General features: G+C 40.4%; 1 protein-coding gene across 2 annotated transcripts in view; it reads right to left on the reverse strand.

The window, feature by feature from the left end:
* Positions 1 to 10,674: 10,674 nt before the first annotated feature.
* The window catches only part of NABP2 (nucleic acid binding protein 2), a 34,060-nt gene continuing 29,088 nt past the window's right edge, over positions 10,675 to 15,646 (reverse strand). For both annotated transcript variants that reach the window (XM_063426392.1, XM_063426384.1), the window contains one exon: positions 10,675 to 12,155. In XM_063426392.1, coding sequence (XP_063282462.1) covers positions 11,989 to 12,155 — 167 coding nt within the window. In that variant the 3' untranslated portion in view covers positions 10,675 to 11,988. The remainder of the gene's footprint in view (positions 12,156 to 15,646) is intronic.

A 15,646-nucleotide genomic window follows, 5' to 3' on the forward strand; every position in this document is an offset into this window, starting at 1 on the left:
GTGCTCGGTGTCGGGGGTCTGGTGGTGCGACACCGTATCTTCGAACGTGAGGCAGCGATCTATTTTCGCCCTGATGGTGTCCATCTGACCGATGTAGGGTTAGACCTATTTAACTTAGCACTGCAGGATGCGTTGGAGCAGGCCATGGCATTGGTTGGGGGTCGCGCCCGCTGATTTAGGCGTAAATGCAGCAGGTGCTGGTGGTGGGTATGATCCTTGCCGAACCAATTGGGAAAGGAGTACAGTGGAAGAAGGAATGCTGGGTCGGGTCCCTCCCCAACCTCGGGAAATGTTTGAGTATTTGGGCGTGCCCTCCGTGCCAGGAAAGGCGGCCAGGGGTTGGCATGTGGAATTGGAAGGCCAAGATGAAGGCCAGGTATCTTGGACGAGGGGGGAGGGCAGATGCCCTGGTGGGGGGTGTACTCTAGAGGGATTATGGTCCGGTTGGCAAGGACGAGTTTGAGATATATTATGCCCATATCTAAAAAAGGTTATTTATAGTTGTTTATTTAAATATGCTTGTTAATTTATAAATAAAAGCTGTGGCCTGTTTATACCACATTTATGTTTCTTGGTTTTGATTGGGTGGGGGGGGAAAGGGAGTGGGTTGGTGGATATAATGGGTCGCACCACACAATAACCACTACCTACACACAAGGCCCAGAGGAGGCAGGCTGAAAGCTAGCCTGATAAGAGGCATGTGTGGGTGTGGGTGTAACAAGTGGGGGTGTCATTTAGGTAAAGGAGTAGGGTGGGGTCATATAAATAACGGACATTTTGTCCCCTTTCCTCAGCCATCTTAAAACGAACGGCGAGGTAACAATTTCCCTCCCTCCCTCCCTTTCTGTTCTGTGTTGTTATCTTTTGCGTGTTATTAATTTATTTTCTTGTCAAAGCCGGCGGGTATGGTCCTTGCCAAACCAATTGGGAAAGGAGTACAGTGGAAGAAGGAATGCTGGGTCGGGTCCCTCCCCTAAAGTCGGGAAATGTTTGAGTATTTGGGCGTGCCCTCCGTGCCAGGAAAGGCGGCCAGGGGTTGGCATGTGGAATTGGAAGGCCAGGTATCTTGGACGAGGGGGGAGGGCAGATGCCCTGGTGGGGGGTGTACTCTAGAGGGATTATGGTCCGGTTGGCAAGGACGAGTTTGAGATATATTATGCCCATATCTAAAAAAGGTTATTTATAGTTGTTTATATTAATATGCTTGTTAATTTATAAATAAAAGCTGTGGCCTGTTTATACCACATTTATGTTTCTTGGTTTTGATTGGGTGGGGGGGGGATTGGGTTGGTGGATATAATGGGTCGCACCACACAATAACCACTACCTACACACATGTAAAAAATGCTGGTATTAAATGGGAATTTCTCAACTAACTGAAGCAATGTATATTCAGTGTTTCCTTTCTCTTCATAACTAAGTTCATAACTTAGTACAAGACTAATCGTTGCCCATCTAACATAATGTCTACATTACCATAACACCCTGCTGAAGAAGATAAAAGGGTTTAGACCAGTGGTTTCCAAACCAGTCCTCAAGTCACGCCTACCAGTTTAGGACTTAGGAATTCTAAAAACACCTTGGACACAACTGGATAATCCCTAAATCCTGGACTGGTAGGCATCCCCTTAGGGCGGGTTTGGAAACCACTGGTCTAGACTCTAGACAATAAAGTGCATTCAGAACGGTCTTGCAAATTAAAGGGGCACTGTAGATATTATAGCCATTTCATCTCATTGAATTAGTTATAGTGCTTGGAGTCCAATGGTGCTGATTCTGCATCCAGTTTTAAACTATGTTTGATCAATTTAACACTAAACAAGGGTCCCTGGATACCAATGTAACGGATCACCTGGCACCCCGACTGAGTACCTCCGTTAATGGATGCTCCTAGTGCTTCCTGAGGGCTCCAAGCACTCTGGCAGACACCATAATCACCGAATCCAAGAAACCTTTAAATTCTCCCAAGCGTATGAATGCTGTAGACCATTGAATAGGAACCATACGAATAGGCTTGTACCCCTAGCAGTCAACTGGAACAGCATACAATAAATCCTTCCCCCAATAATGAGACGACACATCACTTTGAGGTTAAAACAGGAACTCTGGACTGTCTCATCCAGCCTGGCTTTTATTCCAATAATACACATACAGGCCACACCCAGGGGGAGGCATAAAATAACCAATCACATACATGGTTCAGCCCACACATCCCCTCCCCTCAGATAACATTAAACTCAATTATCCGGTACACTTTTTCAGCCAAGTTCTGGATGTACCCCAAAACCCGGGGGTACACCTTTAAATCCAGCATCGCTGGATAGCCCTTATTCAGGGGGAGAACATATCCAAAATTCAAGTAATTCGGATGAATGGTTCGTGAGATATGGGGTTCCAAAGATTTGACCGACCGCATGGGTAAAGTATCCGAAAACAGTTCCATGCATTTTGGCCCTGCGGTCGGTCACAAACAAGGGAATGAAAACAGGCGAATTGCCTGTGTTATAGAGCCTGGAGAGGGTTTGAATGAATTCCCTTGTTTATGGGGTTCTTTCTACCGAACGGCGGGTCATTCGGTAGTTTCCATACGAATTTCTGGAAGTATGGAGGTCTCAGCGGTGTTTGCCTAGTCAAGTGTCCGATTTTAGTTCCAGACACTCGACGGCAAAACACCGCTGTTCGATAGTTTAAGATGGCCGCCGCCACGTGTTTGTTTCCCGAATGGCGGCCACCCAGAGGACAAAGAATACATTACACTGATTGCCAATTACCCGTTTGCAACATTGTTGCAAACTGTAATTGGAGGCACACTTATTCCTGGGTGGTCTGGTTGTTCGGTAGTTTCCCTCAATATAATGAATGGAGTGATTCTACCGAACAATCAGATGAATGCTGCATACATATCCCAGGTTAAACTTAACACACAAATACACATATAATATTACAGGCAGTACACTAGAATATGTAGCACAGTCTTAAAGGGACAGTAGTCCCAAAAGTCCCAATATGTCCATAGATGCTGTTAAAAGGGCCAGTAGCAGCAATATACAGTACAATATGCCCCAAATAACCCAGGGGCCATAGTCAGTAGGTAGGAGGCTAGCAAACAGGCTTCTCCAGGGCCCAGTGGCGAGGTTGGTTTTGCCACAACCAACAGCTGGCCCCAACCCTGAGGTGTGGCTAAGAAAGACATTACACTCATCCTTCGAGCCCTACTAATTCATACCTGAAATGCACTGTGATAGGTGGAAAGTGGTCAGCTGAAACTTTCCGCCAATCACAGTCTCCCTCTGCTGCTCAATCTAATACCTCCTAATTAGCCCAAGCAGCACAGAGGGGCTGGGGCTGGTGGGGATTCTCATATAGCATTCAAAAATTAAACACGGATTAACGCTGAAGTATGGATGGAAGGACTGTGCCAGGGATCACCAGACACTATAGCCACTTTGATTAGATGAAACAGTTATAGTGCCTACAGTGGTTTCATACTTGTAATAATCATACTTTGAGATGCTGCCACACCTGTTATTATAACCTGAATTTTCCCAAGCCAGTTCTGATTCCGCTTCAACTACTATTAAGTGTATAGGTACAATAGGTACAGGTTTACACCATCCTTTCTAGGATGTGTTACTGGCTCTATCGAATTAATAGAGCACCAGTAACACATATGAATTCAGTTATAGAGAATATGCACAGAGTTATTCACTATACCGGAATTGTGGAGAAATTAGTAAAAGAATTGTAAATTGTAGGTCAATTGAAAAACACTGTTAACCAGTTTAGCTAGTTATGTCTGTAATTTACCATTTCCCTGTCATTTTCCTGTGCAATATGAATTTCTGACATCCCAACTAATTAAGCTAATTTAATACAAACTAAGTTTTCTCAACACAACCCAAGCATTAGCATTAATCCCCTACGGTGTTCCATGACAGTAAATCATTGACTAGTTATTTTGAGAGCGGTTATCCAGCATTTCCAGGGTTGCACATGTAATTTAGAGTTCTATAAATACACCTGTGATAAAAAGCTGCCCATATGATTTAAACCTCATCAATTTTAATAATATAAATATATGGCTGTATTTTCTATGATGTCTTTGCCAAAACCAATGCAACTATGACATATTCTCACCGGCATAATAGAACCCCCTGGCTGCATGTCAAAGACTTAAAAAAGATGCATTATATAATAACATACTAAAAAAATAAAAAAAAACCTTCAGGACAGTATATAACAATAATGGAGGGGGGGCATGGCTGACCAAGAGACTGACTAGACTTGCTCTCGCGGAGCTTTGCTTAGCCCAGCAATTATACCTAAGTTACCTTGGTTTTCAGCATCACAGAAGCTCCTACACAATCTTAACCCCCCAGAGACATAATGGGGCACAAGCATTGCACGTTCCATGTGCCTGAGCCTCCTAAATTGCAATGTATAAAGCTCTTGTTTGAGCAGCCTACTCCAGCTGTGCATTCCAAAATGGCACCCACCATTTCATGGAGGAAGCCTCTGAGGAATCCCTGGAGGATGAGGAGCTACTTACCTCTCCCCGATGAGGCAAAATATACTGGGAAGCAGACTCAGATGTGCTACCTCTTATGCTCTAACAATATAATCTATATATTGATCTCAAACAATATATACTATCGATGACAATTAAAAGGCATTTTCTTCTACATCCTTCCCCTCCTATAGCAGAGACTATGGAAAGTGGAGACCTTTTCTGGAGAATTTTGAGAGCATGGTGGATCAAGAATTTTGATCCCTTACAAAAAAGAATACAAATTGACAATTTTATATTCTTACAAAGCAGGAGAAATTATGTCTAAATAACCTGATGGAGAGGAAAGATATAGTGATTAAGGAGGCTGACAAGGGGGTGGTATTGTGTTGATGACCACGGATTATTATTTACAGGAATCATTGAATATTTTACATAATAAAAAAACCTATAAAGTTCTCCAATATGATCCCACACAACAGTTTTCTTTGGAATTAAAATCCATATTGGAGAATGCAAAAAGTAATAATACTATTTCACAAAAAATATTAGATTTTTTATTTTAAAAAAACCTGATTATTCCCATTTTTTCATCTAAAATTCATAAACGATCAATTATTTAACTCCCCAGGCCGTCCAATAATTAGTGGTGTCAATTCTATTACCGCCAACTTGTCAGCCTTTGCTGATTCACATCTACAACAATATGCTCAAGGAGCTCCTTCTTACATACGTGACACTAAATCCTTCCTACAGGATACTGAGAACATCGAGTGGGATCCCAATTATAGTTGGACTACGCTCTATGTAACTTCTATATATACTCTAATTAGCCATGATCTGGGTCTTGAAGCCATTGATTATTTCTAGACTAAAGATGCACACCTCCCATTAGAATAAAAATTGTTTACACTTCCATGAAATTTATATTAGAGCACAATTATTTTTACTTTAATGGTGATTTTTATTTACAAACCACTGCCATGGGCACCAAGTTTGCCCCCAGTTATGACAACACTTAAATGAAGAGATGGGAAGATATGTTTGTGTGGTCGGATCATGACTGGAGGGCAAACTTGGTGCTCTGGCGGAGGTATATAGATGATGTTATTATTATTTGGAGTGGGTCTTCTTCTTGTTTTCAGAACTTTGTGGATTTTCTTAATCATAACCAATACAATCTCAAATTTACCCACATTTGGAACAGAGATGTGATCAATTTTCTTGACTTGACCCTATTCTGTGAAAATGGGCAGATTAAAACCGAAAGTTTCTTTAAGCCAACAGATGGCAACGAATATGTTCATCAAAAAAGTTGCCACCATCAACCATGGCTTAGGAGGATAGCAAGGGTACAATTTAAACGTTTAAGACGTAATTGTTTACATTTCCACGATTTTAAGGTCCAGTGTCAACATATAAAAAACAAACTTATGGAGAGGAGATTTAGAAGGCATGCCTTGGAAAAATATATCCGCCTTACATCTCAGCGGGAGAGGAATGATTTATTGCTGGATAAATCTAGTCCAAGTTTACCCACCGATACATTTAAATCTGCCCTTATTACCCAATATAACACAGATCATAGGGGGATTAGGAAATGTCTACAGAAACATTGGCCCATTCTTATTTAATATCCCATTTTGGGATCACATCTTCCTTTACATCCCACACTTGTTTATAAAAAGAACCAGAATGAAAAAAATATGTTAGCTCCTAGTTATGCCATTAAAACGAATTTTATAAAATGGTATATCCCTTTTTCTATATACTATTTATATATTCTTTTATGCATTTTTGTTTTTTATGAGGCTATGCTTTGCCTTATTTTATGTCATTTATATCTGTAGTGTTCATGGTGTATATACCAAGCCTTTTTCACTACATGATTGACTTCCGCACAGATTTCAACATCGCTGCTAATTGCAAGTGTAACCGAACACTTAGAAGTTTGTTTTTGCGTTCCACATTGGAACACATGACTTTGTTAAAGTCTCAGCATAGCAGTTTATATGTTATATATTTTTTCTATTTTTTCATATTTTGTATTATTCTTATTTTTTCTATTTCTGTAATTTTATATTTTAGCCATATTTTTTCATTCTTTTTTTCATTTTTTTCTATTTATTTTTTTATTTTTCATACATATATTCTTAACAGGTTGGATATATTTCTGCTATGTTTTGCTTTATTTTCAGTTATCTCTTATTACATTTTGATTCTTAATACACATGTTGGGTCCAATAAGGCTTCTCCTTTCTGCCCGCTGTGGATATGTTGGTAATAATACTACACTTCCCACGATGCCTTTCACAATAAGAATGTCATCGGCACATCTCCGCCTACCGGAAGTGATGTTGTTTTCCCCAGAAGTTTGTCAAGCGTTCCACAGTGGAACGCACGCCATCGTGACCACCAGCTGCAATCAAAAACATATCTAAGAAGAACCCGACGGATCAACATTATACGGAGTAAGTCCTGATAGGACGAAATGCGTAGGACTTGTTATTTTATTTTATCTTGGTTTTATTATTGTTGGGTTTGGTTAGGGATGGGTTTGGTTAGACTGCTTTCTTTCCTTGTGGCATGTTTTGTGATTTTATATCAATCTTGGGTCCCTGAGGAAGTTCCAACTTATTGGGAAAAAACGCGTAGGGCCATATCCACGTAAATGTTTAATTCTGTAGGTGTTTTACACCTTTTTTTATATTGCAATAAAGTTGCTGTCCTTTTCCCAACTTGCATCTGGAGTCCTAATTTTGAGTGGGCATTACAGACCGTGGAGTAGGATTTTAAGCCCCCCAACATCATCAGGGGAGGCACCCTTGAGCGCAACCAACATTTCTATCTGGTGAGTGCATTCAATGATAGCGCACGTTTATAATATTTAACTGTGTTACACTATTATTATTTTTTTGTTCTTTTTAGATTTAGCCGTTTCCCATATTTATTTTTGTTGTCTATACAAGTATCCATAGATTTGGGGCGATGGGGGGATATAGGCATTTATCCTTTAACATAAATGCAAATGTTGTGTTAGCACATACAGAGTATTTGTCCAATGAAACTATATTTTGTTATGTTTTATTTTCAAATATTTCAAATATAAATATAATAAGAGAACAGAAATCGTGTTCTGTGATATCTAGTGGAAACACAGATCAATTTAACATTAGGGTAGACACGCAATGTAATGAGGAAAACTCACAGGATAATAAATGGTATCTGGCACATCATCCTTAGATAAAGTATATGGGATGAGATTGCTCCAAGATGTGGTAGTCTTCTTACTCTTAAAAGAAGCAAAATAGCCCAATAGTGCAGATGGTAAGTATAACACAAAGAATTTATTAAAATTGCACTGACAAGATAAAAGGCATGTCTCACCTTCCAGTGGATCTGGATACTGTTGTAGTAGAACATGCATTGTCCAAGTGAGTCGAACAGTAAAAAGGTAGTAAATAAAGCGATAAAAACAAATCAAAGATGCAAGTCCCCAAACTCGGTATCCAACGCATTTCGTCCTGTGGACTTCTTCAGAGATATCACATCTTCAAGCAATCTCTTCCCATATACTCCATCTAAGGATAATGTGCCAGATGCCATTTATTCTCCTGTGGCTTTTCCTCCTTACATTGCGTGTCTACCCTAATGTTAAGTTGATTACACTATGTTCAGTCTGTGTTTCCACTAGATATCACAGACTATGATTTCTGTTCTCTTATTAAGGTTGTATTATAATTTTTTTCATCATTTTCTCTTGGGAGGTGTCACTCCTATTGATTGAAATTCCTACTTATTTGTTTGTTTCAGAAGACATTGGTGAGCCAAAAGCATTTTGGGGGAATTAAAAGGGAGCCATTGGGCTGATAATATAACAACACATGTCCTTGTTATTTTACAGCTCCACAGGATTGGTGCAAAAATGTTTATCTACACAGGCGAAGATGCATTTTGGCCCCTATTTAAAAATAAATAAATGCATCTTTACCTACGTGTCTTGTTTTAACCCCACCTTTTGTGCTCTAGTGTATTTTACCCCCCCCCCCCCTAGTGTATCCTGACCATCAGCCTGACAATGCGCCCCTAGAGCCGGTGCATCCTAAGGTGGCCGACTGGGCCGCCTTATAGTAGCACCGGCCCTGCAGCTCCAGCAAAACTCAAGAGTATTCTCCACGGTCGCATAAAGAGTAAACTAACAGATGTTTGAACTACAACCTTATCACTCTAGAAGGGAAGAACCTGTGCAGGTCTTGTTTGGTGGACGAAGTAGAAGACTAGAATAGAAGGAGTCGACCTAAGGAAGAACTAAAGCAGTAGACATCTCAAGATATTGTCAAAGGGTTTAGATCAGAATAACGTTTAAGAATTGAGCCTCCTTCCTCTGATTCAGAAGAGAATTCAGATACATTGGAAGCTTCTGAAGGAGAAGATGTAGATTCTTCCTTTAGATTTGTGGACTCAAGGTCAGTTGATAAGTTAATCATGCTTATAAGGGGCACTTTGAGGATCCCAAAAGAGAAGTCAGATATTCAACAATCAGACAGATACTTCACAGACCTAAAGTCAAACAGAGCTACCTTCCCAGTTCACTCTACTATTAAAGAATTTACCTCTCAAAAGTGGCACAAACCAGAAAAAAACGATATCCTTAAGATCAAAGCTTTTAGGGTAAATCCTTATTTCCTAAGGATTGCAGGTCATGGAATGAAATCCCAATAATAGACGCTGCAGTTATCTGTATGGCCAAGGAAACTCTAACTATAGGCTCTATGGCTTACATGAAAGAACCCATGGAGAAGCATCTTGATGCAGATCTCATGAAGACGTACCTGTCCCTATGATCTGCTCTTCAACCGGCAGTAGTGTTGACAACTCTCTCTAGAGCATTGAAGGTCTGGTTTGAGAACTTGGAAGAAGACATCTAGAGAGGAGTACGTAGGGAGAACCTTGTTGATAGTTTTAAAGACTGCAAATTAGCCAAAGAATATTGCTTGGTGATATCTCTTGACATTACCAAGATTCTGGCTAAAAGTATGGCACTTTCAGTGGCATCCAGGAGCAGGGCCACCATCAGGGGGTGACAACCATCTGGTATTTTGAGATGTAATTCAGTGAAGTGTTCTATTGGCAAACATATTATTGAGGACACTTGGGATTCAGTCTAATATTGTAGTAATAGAGAACAAAGTTTTGTTGATTTTTATTGTTATATTATTGGCAAATTGCTTTACTGTTTTTAGCTTTATTTGTCACAATTCAGTTGTGTATTCCTGTTTGTTTTTACTATGTCCAGCTCATATTTGCATTGCATCATTTGATTGATGGCACAACAAGTGTCTTCAAGGATAGGGCTAAGTGCTGATCCATCCATATAAAGGGTTAAAACCTGAAGAGTGAGCAAAAAAACTTATTGGAAGGCCTGTGCCTTTAAACTGGAGAGTTCTACCATACGGAGCATAACAGTCTTTATAAAGTCCAGAGCTGGCTTAACGTGTAGACGTTGGCTTGTCAGTATGGCGAGGGCATCCTGCTTCATTCTCAGAGTGTTCATATGCTTGGTCAGGCACATTATTATTCTTGCACATACATTTAAGTAGCTCTATGAGGAGGAATGCCATTTAAATATATACCAGCACCTCTACTTTCTTCTTCTCCAGTGCCCACATTTAATTTGGACGGAGTGCCCATACTAGACCTTACGGACCCCCACGGGGAGTTAATTCCACTCAGTATTTATATTGCTGCTACTGATTAGACTACTTTGGTGCCAGTTAACTAAAAGTTTTTTTTTATATTTCTATTACCTTTAGATCTGTGCAATAATCATATTATGATACATTCTAAGGTGTTCTAGAAGTTTTTGATTATATTTTTAATGTAATCAATATTTTATGATTTAGATTAACAATAGTATGACTGCACCGTTCTTCCTCTTTGGTTAAATAATAACATGACAGTATTTTGTCATTATGAGGTTGCTTAGTTTATAACATTGAGTAGACTGTCCAGATGTTGAAAAGTGTGGATTTTCAATTGCATATAATCTCATATGTCAGTGACACAGTGCTACAAATATCTAAGAATTATAGAGCCATTACTTGCCAATGTTGTCTTACGGATATGGTTTAGCTCGAAATAATTTATATCATTTTAAGAACATTAGATGGAAATAAGCAAAAAAAATGTTTATTGAATATTGTGTATTGAATACACAATACCTTCTAATACAACAGAAAGAGGGAAGTGGGGTTTTTAGTGTACTCATGATTTCCAATTATACAGACATACCCAAGGCAACTCTGCTCAGCTTGTTATTTTATTTGATGTGGAGTAGCTTGTGTAGGGTGGCTCTATACCCACTAAAAAAAACACTTATTAACTAAACAACTAAGTTGATAACAGAGCTGCAAAATGACATAGACCCAGTGGGAAAAACTATTAAATGTCCAATTCAATAGAAGTGTAGATTTGGTTTTCCAGCTAACTCTGGATGATAATAATTTGGATCAACAGAAGGACTAAGAAGTCATTATTTAGCAAATAAGGTCCAGTAACCCAATTGGAAGGCATAGGAGTAAAAATGATTAAAATGATCTCCAGAAAATACAGAACTTTAAAAATTAAGAAATTTTTCCTTGCATACATTACAATTCACAGCAGTTTTAGACAAACCCACAAATCAGTGAAACAGTAAAGTTTCCCCCATCACAAGTGCCATAAAGCAATATGGTCTCAGATCTCGGTTACATAATGATGCACAAGTGAACGTATCTTGTCTTTTTGAACAAGTCTGGATTTACCGTGTAAACAATTAAGTATTCATAATGGATACATTTGGTGCTTGAGAAGAATTATTAAAATGCCTGGCTGTATTTTCAACCATTGCTAACATCCTAAAAAGATCCATATAATGTTTAGTTGTTTTTTGTACACATATTCATGTATTCAATATGATGTACGTGAATACGTGTGCAAATGACAGCTGCTATTATAAAAATGTATCATATACAGTATATAAAATCATTGCTTCATTTGTCACAAACAACAGAATTCTACCATAGTAAAATGCCAAACTCTTAAGCCATGAAAAGGCATGCCGGTTAGTTTTCCTTTGAATTCCATTTCCTGTAATTGGATACAATACTACAATAATTTAAAATGTATTACCCAAAGGCCATTCCAAGGCCTACACTGCAGTAGTTCCTCTGTTTCTTTTAAACTTCCATATGCCTGACTTTGCACCAAGCTTTTGTAATCGTTTAAGGCTCTCAATGACTCTAGTTACAGATGATATTTAAAGATCCATCTGAACACAGGACTGCCTGCACCTCTTGTGACCAGTAACTTGTGCAGACAAATGTGTTTCGATCTGGTAAGAGTGAAAGGTAAAACTATCTATCTGGATGCTCTTCACTTGCCCTTTGTGAGAAAGGGGAAACTGAGGCTCTGATATGATATGGGTGAGTGGAGGAAAATTGCTATCTTTTTCCTGTTCGACGTGTCTCTTTGCCGTTGCTGACTGAGTTGGGAGCTCCTGAGCCGGAATGGTTGGGTTGACTACGTGTGATACGTCCACTGGCTGGGTGAGCAGGTGCTGTGGTTGATCCTGGAGCAGTGTTGCCGTTTCCGTTAGGTAGGTCAGAGGCTGTACAATAAAAAGAAACACATTGATGTACATTCAGAAAGCAGAAAAAAAGTAAATCTCTTTAGTTTTGAAAAACGGCGCCTCTGAGGGGATATGATAACATTATACAAATATATTCGGGACCAGCACAAACCAGTATCTGGAAATCTATTCATAAACAGGGCTATACATAGGACACAAGGGCATGCATTTAGGCTGGAAGAAAGGAGATTTAATCTAAGGCAAAAGAAAGGTTTTTTTACGGCGAGAACTATAGGGATATGGAATTCTCTGTCTGAAGTGGTGTTTTGATCAGTCCATACAGATATTTAAACAGCAATTGGATAAATACTTCCAAAAACATAACATACAGGGATATAATTTCTAGTTAGTGGGGTAATAGCTGCTTTATCCAAGGAGATATCTGACTGTCATTTTGGGGTCAAGAAGGAATTTTTCCTAGTTTCGTGCAAACTTGGAAGCGCTTCAGACTGTGGTGTTTTTTTTTGCCTTCTTTTGGAACAGTAAAAACAGTAAAAGTGAGGAAGGCTGAACTTGATGGACGCAAGTCTCTTTTCAGCTATGTAACCAGCCTTCATACCAATTAGTATCTATTTCATCACTACATTATAAGTTATATTCTATCAAAGGAAAACGTTGATAAGAATATTGTTATGTCACTTTGGTAAGAATGAAATACAATAATATTAAAGACAATGTGCTTAAAATGCACATGTCAATACCCTGTGCACCTTATAAACAGATTAATAAAGGTATGAACATTATGACTGTTGTGAAATTAAAATGTTTTTTACCCCCAGCTTATTGAATTTGTTATGGTGAGTAAAATCATTACCTGCAGGCTTTTTGCTGTAAACACTGACTTTTCAGAGAAAATGCAGTGTTTACATTACAGCCTAGTGATAACTTCACTGGCCACTCCTTAGATGGCTGTTAGAGGTCCTTCCTGGGTCATGGCTACCTAAAATGCATCCAACCATTCAATGTCTCCTCCCTCTGCATGCAGACACTGAACTTTCCTCATAGAGAGTCATTGATTCAATTTATCTCTATGAGGTGATGCTGATTGGCCAGGGCTGTGTTTGAATCATGCTGGCTCTGCTCCTGATCTGCCTCCTTGTCAGTATCAGCCAATCCTATGGGGAAGCACTGTGATTGGATCAGGCTACCACTTCTGATGATGTCAGCAGACAGCTTGTTTTTCTGGGACAAACAGCATGCAGAGTTACAGCTTCAGATTTTGCTATATTTATGGAGGCATGAGGGGCCCAGATGGTGGTTTTAACACTATAGGGTCAGGAATACATGTTTGTGTTCCTGACCCTATAGTGATCCTTTAAATAACATCACAGCTAGTGATTTTGCATGTCACTTTACTGACTAGAACAACAGAGTTAGGAATGCAATCTCCTCTTGCATCACATTGTAATAGGATAATACATCCTCATAATAACTCAGTTGGTCTCAATGTTGTGTTACATACATTGCTAATAGAGGTATGATGTAGGATATCCAGCTGTCTAACAGTATAAAATAAACACTGTAACAAACTACTGTAACAAACTTACGGGTCTCAGTCACACTATCTACATTTTGTAAATTCCCTTTCACTTAAAGTTGTTGGCTCTTATTTTCAGTTAGGGAATAAAGCTTAGGTCCCTTAAAATCTCAAGAAGTGACACGCAGGTCCCAGTATATATATTTCAAGTGCGTGCAACCGTGTTTCAATTTCAGGAATGCTAAGCAACTGCATCATGTAAGGTAAAACAGTGTGATCCCAGCTGCTCAGCTCCCGGTTGGGCGTCTGTTTTATGTGTTAGGAAGACGAGTGCACCTTAGTGTGGTCACTCTCTGGGCCACACCCCGAGCCTCAGGGAACAGGTCCCTCGAAGAAGAGGATGGAAGAGAAGGAGCTGAAGCGGGAATGAGAGGTAGGGCAAGGGGAGAATGTCATATTAAAGCGGGTGTGGATCAGCTCACCCGCCTCCCGGTGTCTCCTACTGAGGATCCTCAGGTCCCTCCCCCTATGGTCGCAGCAAGCTGGCCCCCCCTGTCCCCTCTCCTCCCCCTCCCAGATATCTGGTCAGGAACTCCTCCGTGACCGCACGCACCAGCTATGGTGCGCATATGTCCGTGTGAGTCTGTGCTCGGTCTCGGGCTGAGTACCACAGCTCTTCCATAACCCATAACTCCTCAATTTTGGTATACCAAAGGGTCAGCGGTGGGGCCGTGTTCTTTTTCCAGTACAAGGGTATTATATGCTTTGCAATGTTAAGGATCCGAATGGTCAGAGAGCGTTTGTATCGGTTTGTGGGGGATGTTGTGTGGTGTAGAAGATAGGGAGCTGGCCGGAAGGGTGGAGTCTTATCCATGAACAGGGCCACTATGGAGGCTATTTTTTTCACAGAAGGGTACTATGATCGGGCATTCCCACCATAAGTGTAAGAAGGATCCCACTTCCCTCCCACACCTCCAGCAAAGACCATTGGTATCCGTATGTATTCTCTGCAGGCGTTCCGGTGCCAAGTACCGTTGTGCGAGAACCTTATAGGCAGTTTCCTGGATTTTACTAGCTATTGTGCAATGGTGCACCAGGTCGCATATCTTATGCCCTTGGTTCTCAGTGAGTGTTTCTCCGATGGCAGTTTCCCATTTGGACATGAAAGGGGGTGGGGAAGGGAGTCTCTGCTGCTGTTGTATCATTGAATATAAGAAGGAGACGCTATGGGGCATGGTGTCCGGTTCCTGACATAGTTGTTTAAATGGTGTGAGGTCTCTATGGATATCAGGGTGTTGTGGTATCGCAGTGACATAGTTCTTGATTTGAGTGTATCTGAAGTCAGTCATGAAGGTGTGGGTGGGTATGCCTGTGAGTGTTAGCAGGGGCAGGATTTTGCCATTAGCAGTAATGTCTTGGATTCAGGGTTTCTTGTGGAAGTACGCAGCAAAGGTTTCCGAATCTTATCCCCGGCTCAAAGTCTGGGTTGTACACCAAGGGCAATAGTAGGGACAGGAAGGAGGACAGATGTAAATTCCTTGCTTGTGAGTGTCATATAGACATAGTGGCTGTAATAAACGGTTGCTGGGAAACCAGTTGTCTGGTAACAGTGGGATCAAGCCATAGGAGGGCAGAGAGTGGCCTCCAGGGTTTATGTAACCCCTCTTTAGCCCATTCTAAGTTCCATTGCATATGGCATGCCAAGTAGTATAGTTTGATATCTGGAACAGCCAGACCCCCTGCTGTTTTGGGGAGTGTAAGTTGTGTGTATTTGAGTCTGAGTTTAGTGCCCTTCCAGATTAAATTAATGAGGAGGGTGCAGATTGATGTAAAAAAGGCAGTGGGGAGTGGGATTGGTAATGTTTGAAAGAAATAGACTACCCATGGTAGGATGTTAATTTTGGTTATGGCCACCCTACTGAGCCACAAAAAGTGGGGCGTAGCCCATTCTGCTATGTTCTTCCGTATAACCCCTAACATTGGGACAAAGTTG

Source organism: Pelobates fuscus, chromosome 1, assembly GCF_036172605.1.
Source record: "Pelobates fuscus isolate aPelFus1 chromosome 1, aPelFus1.pri, whole genome shotgun sequence".
In the NCBI taxonomy this organism is placed as follows: Eukaryota; Metazoa; Chordata; class Amphibia; order Anura; family Pelobatidae; genus Pelobates; species Pelobates fuscus.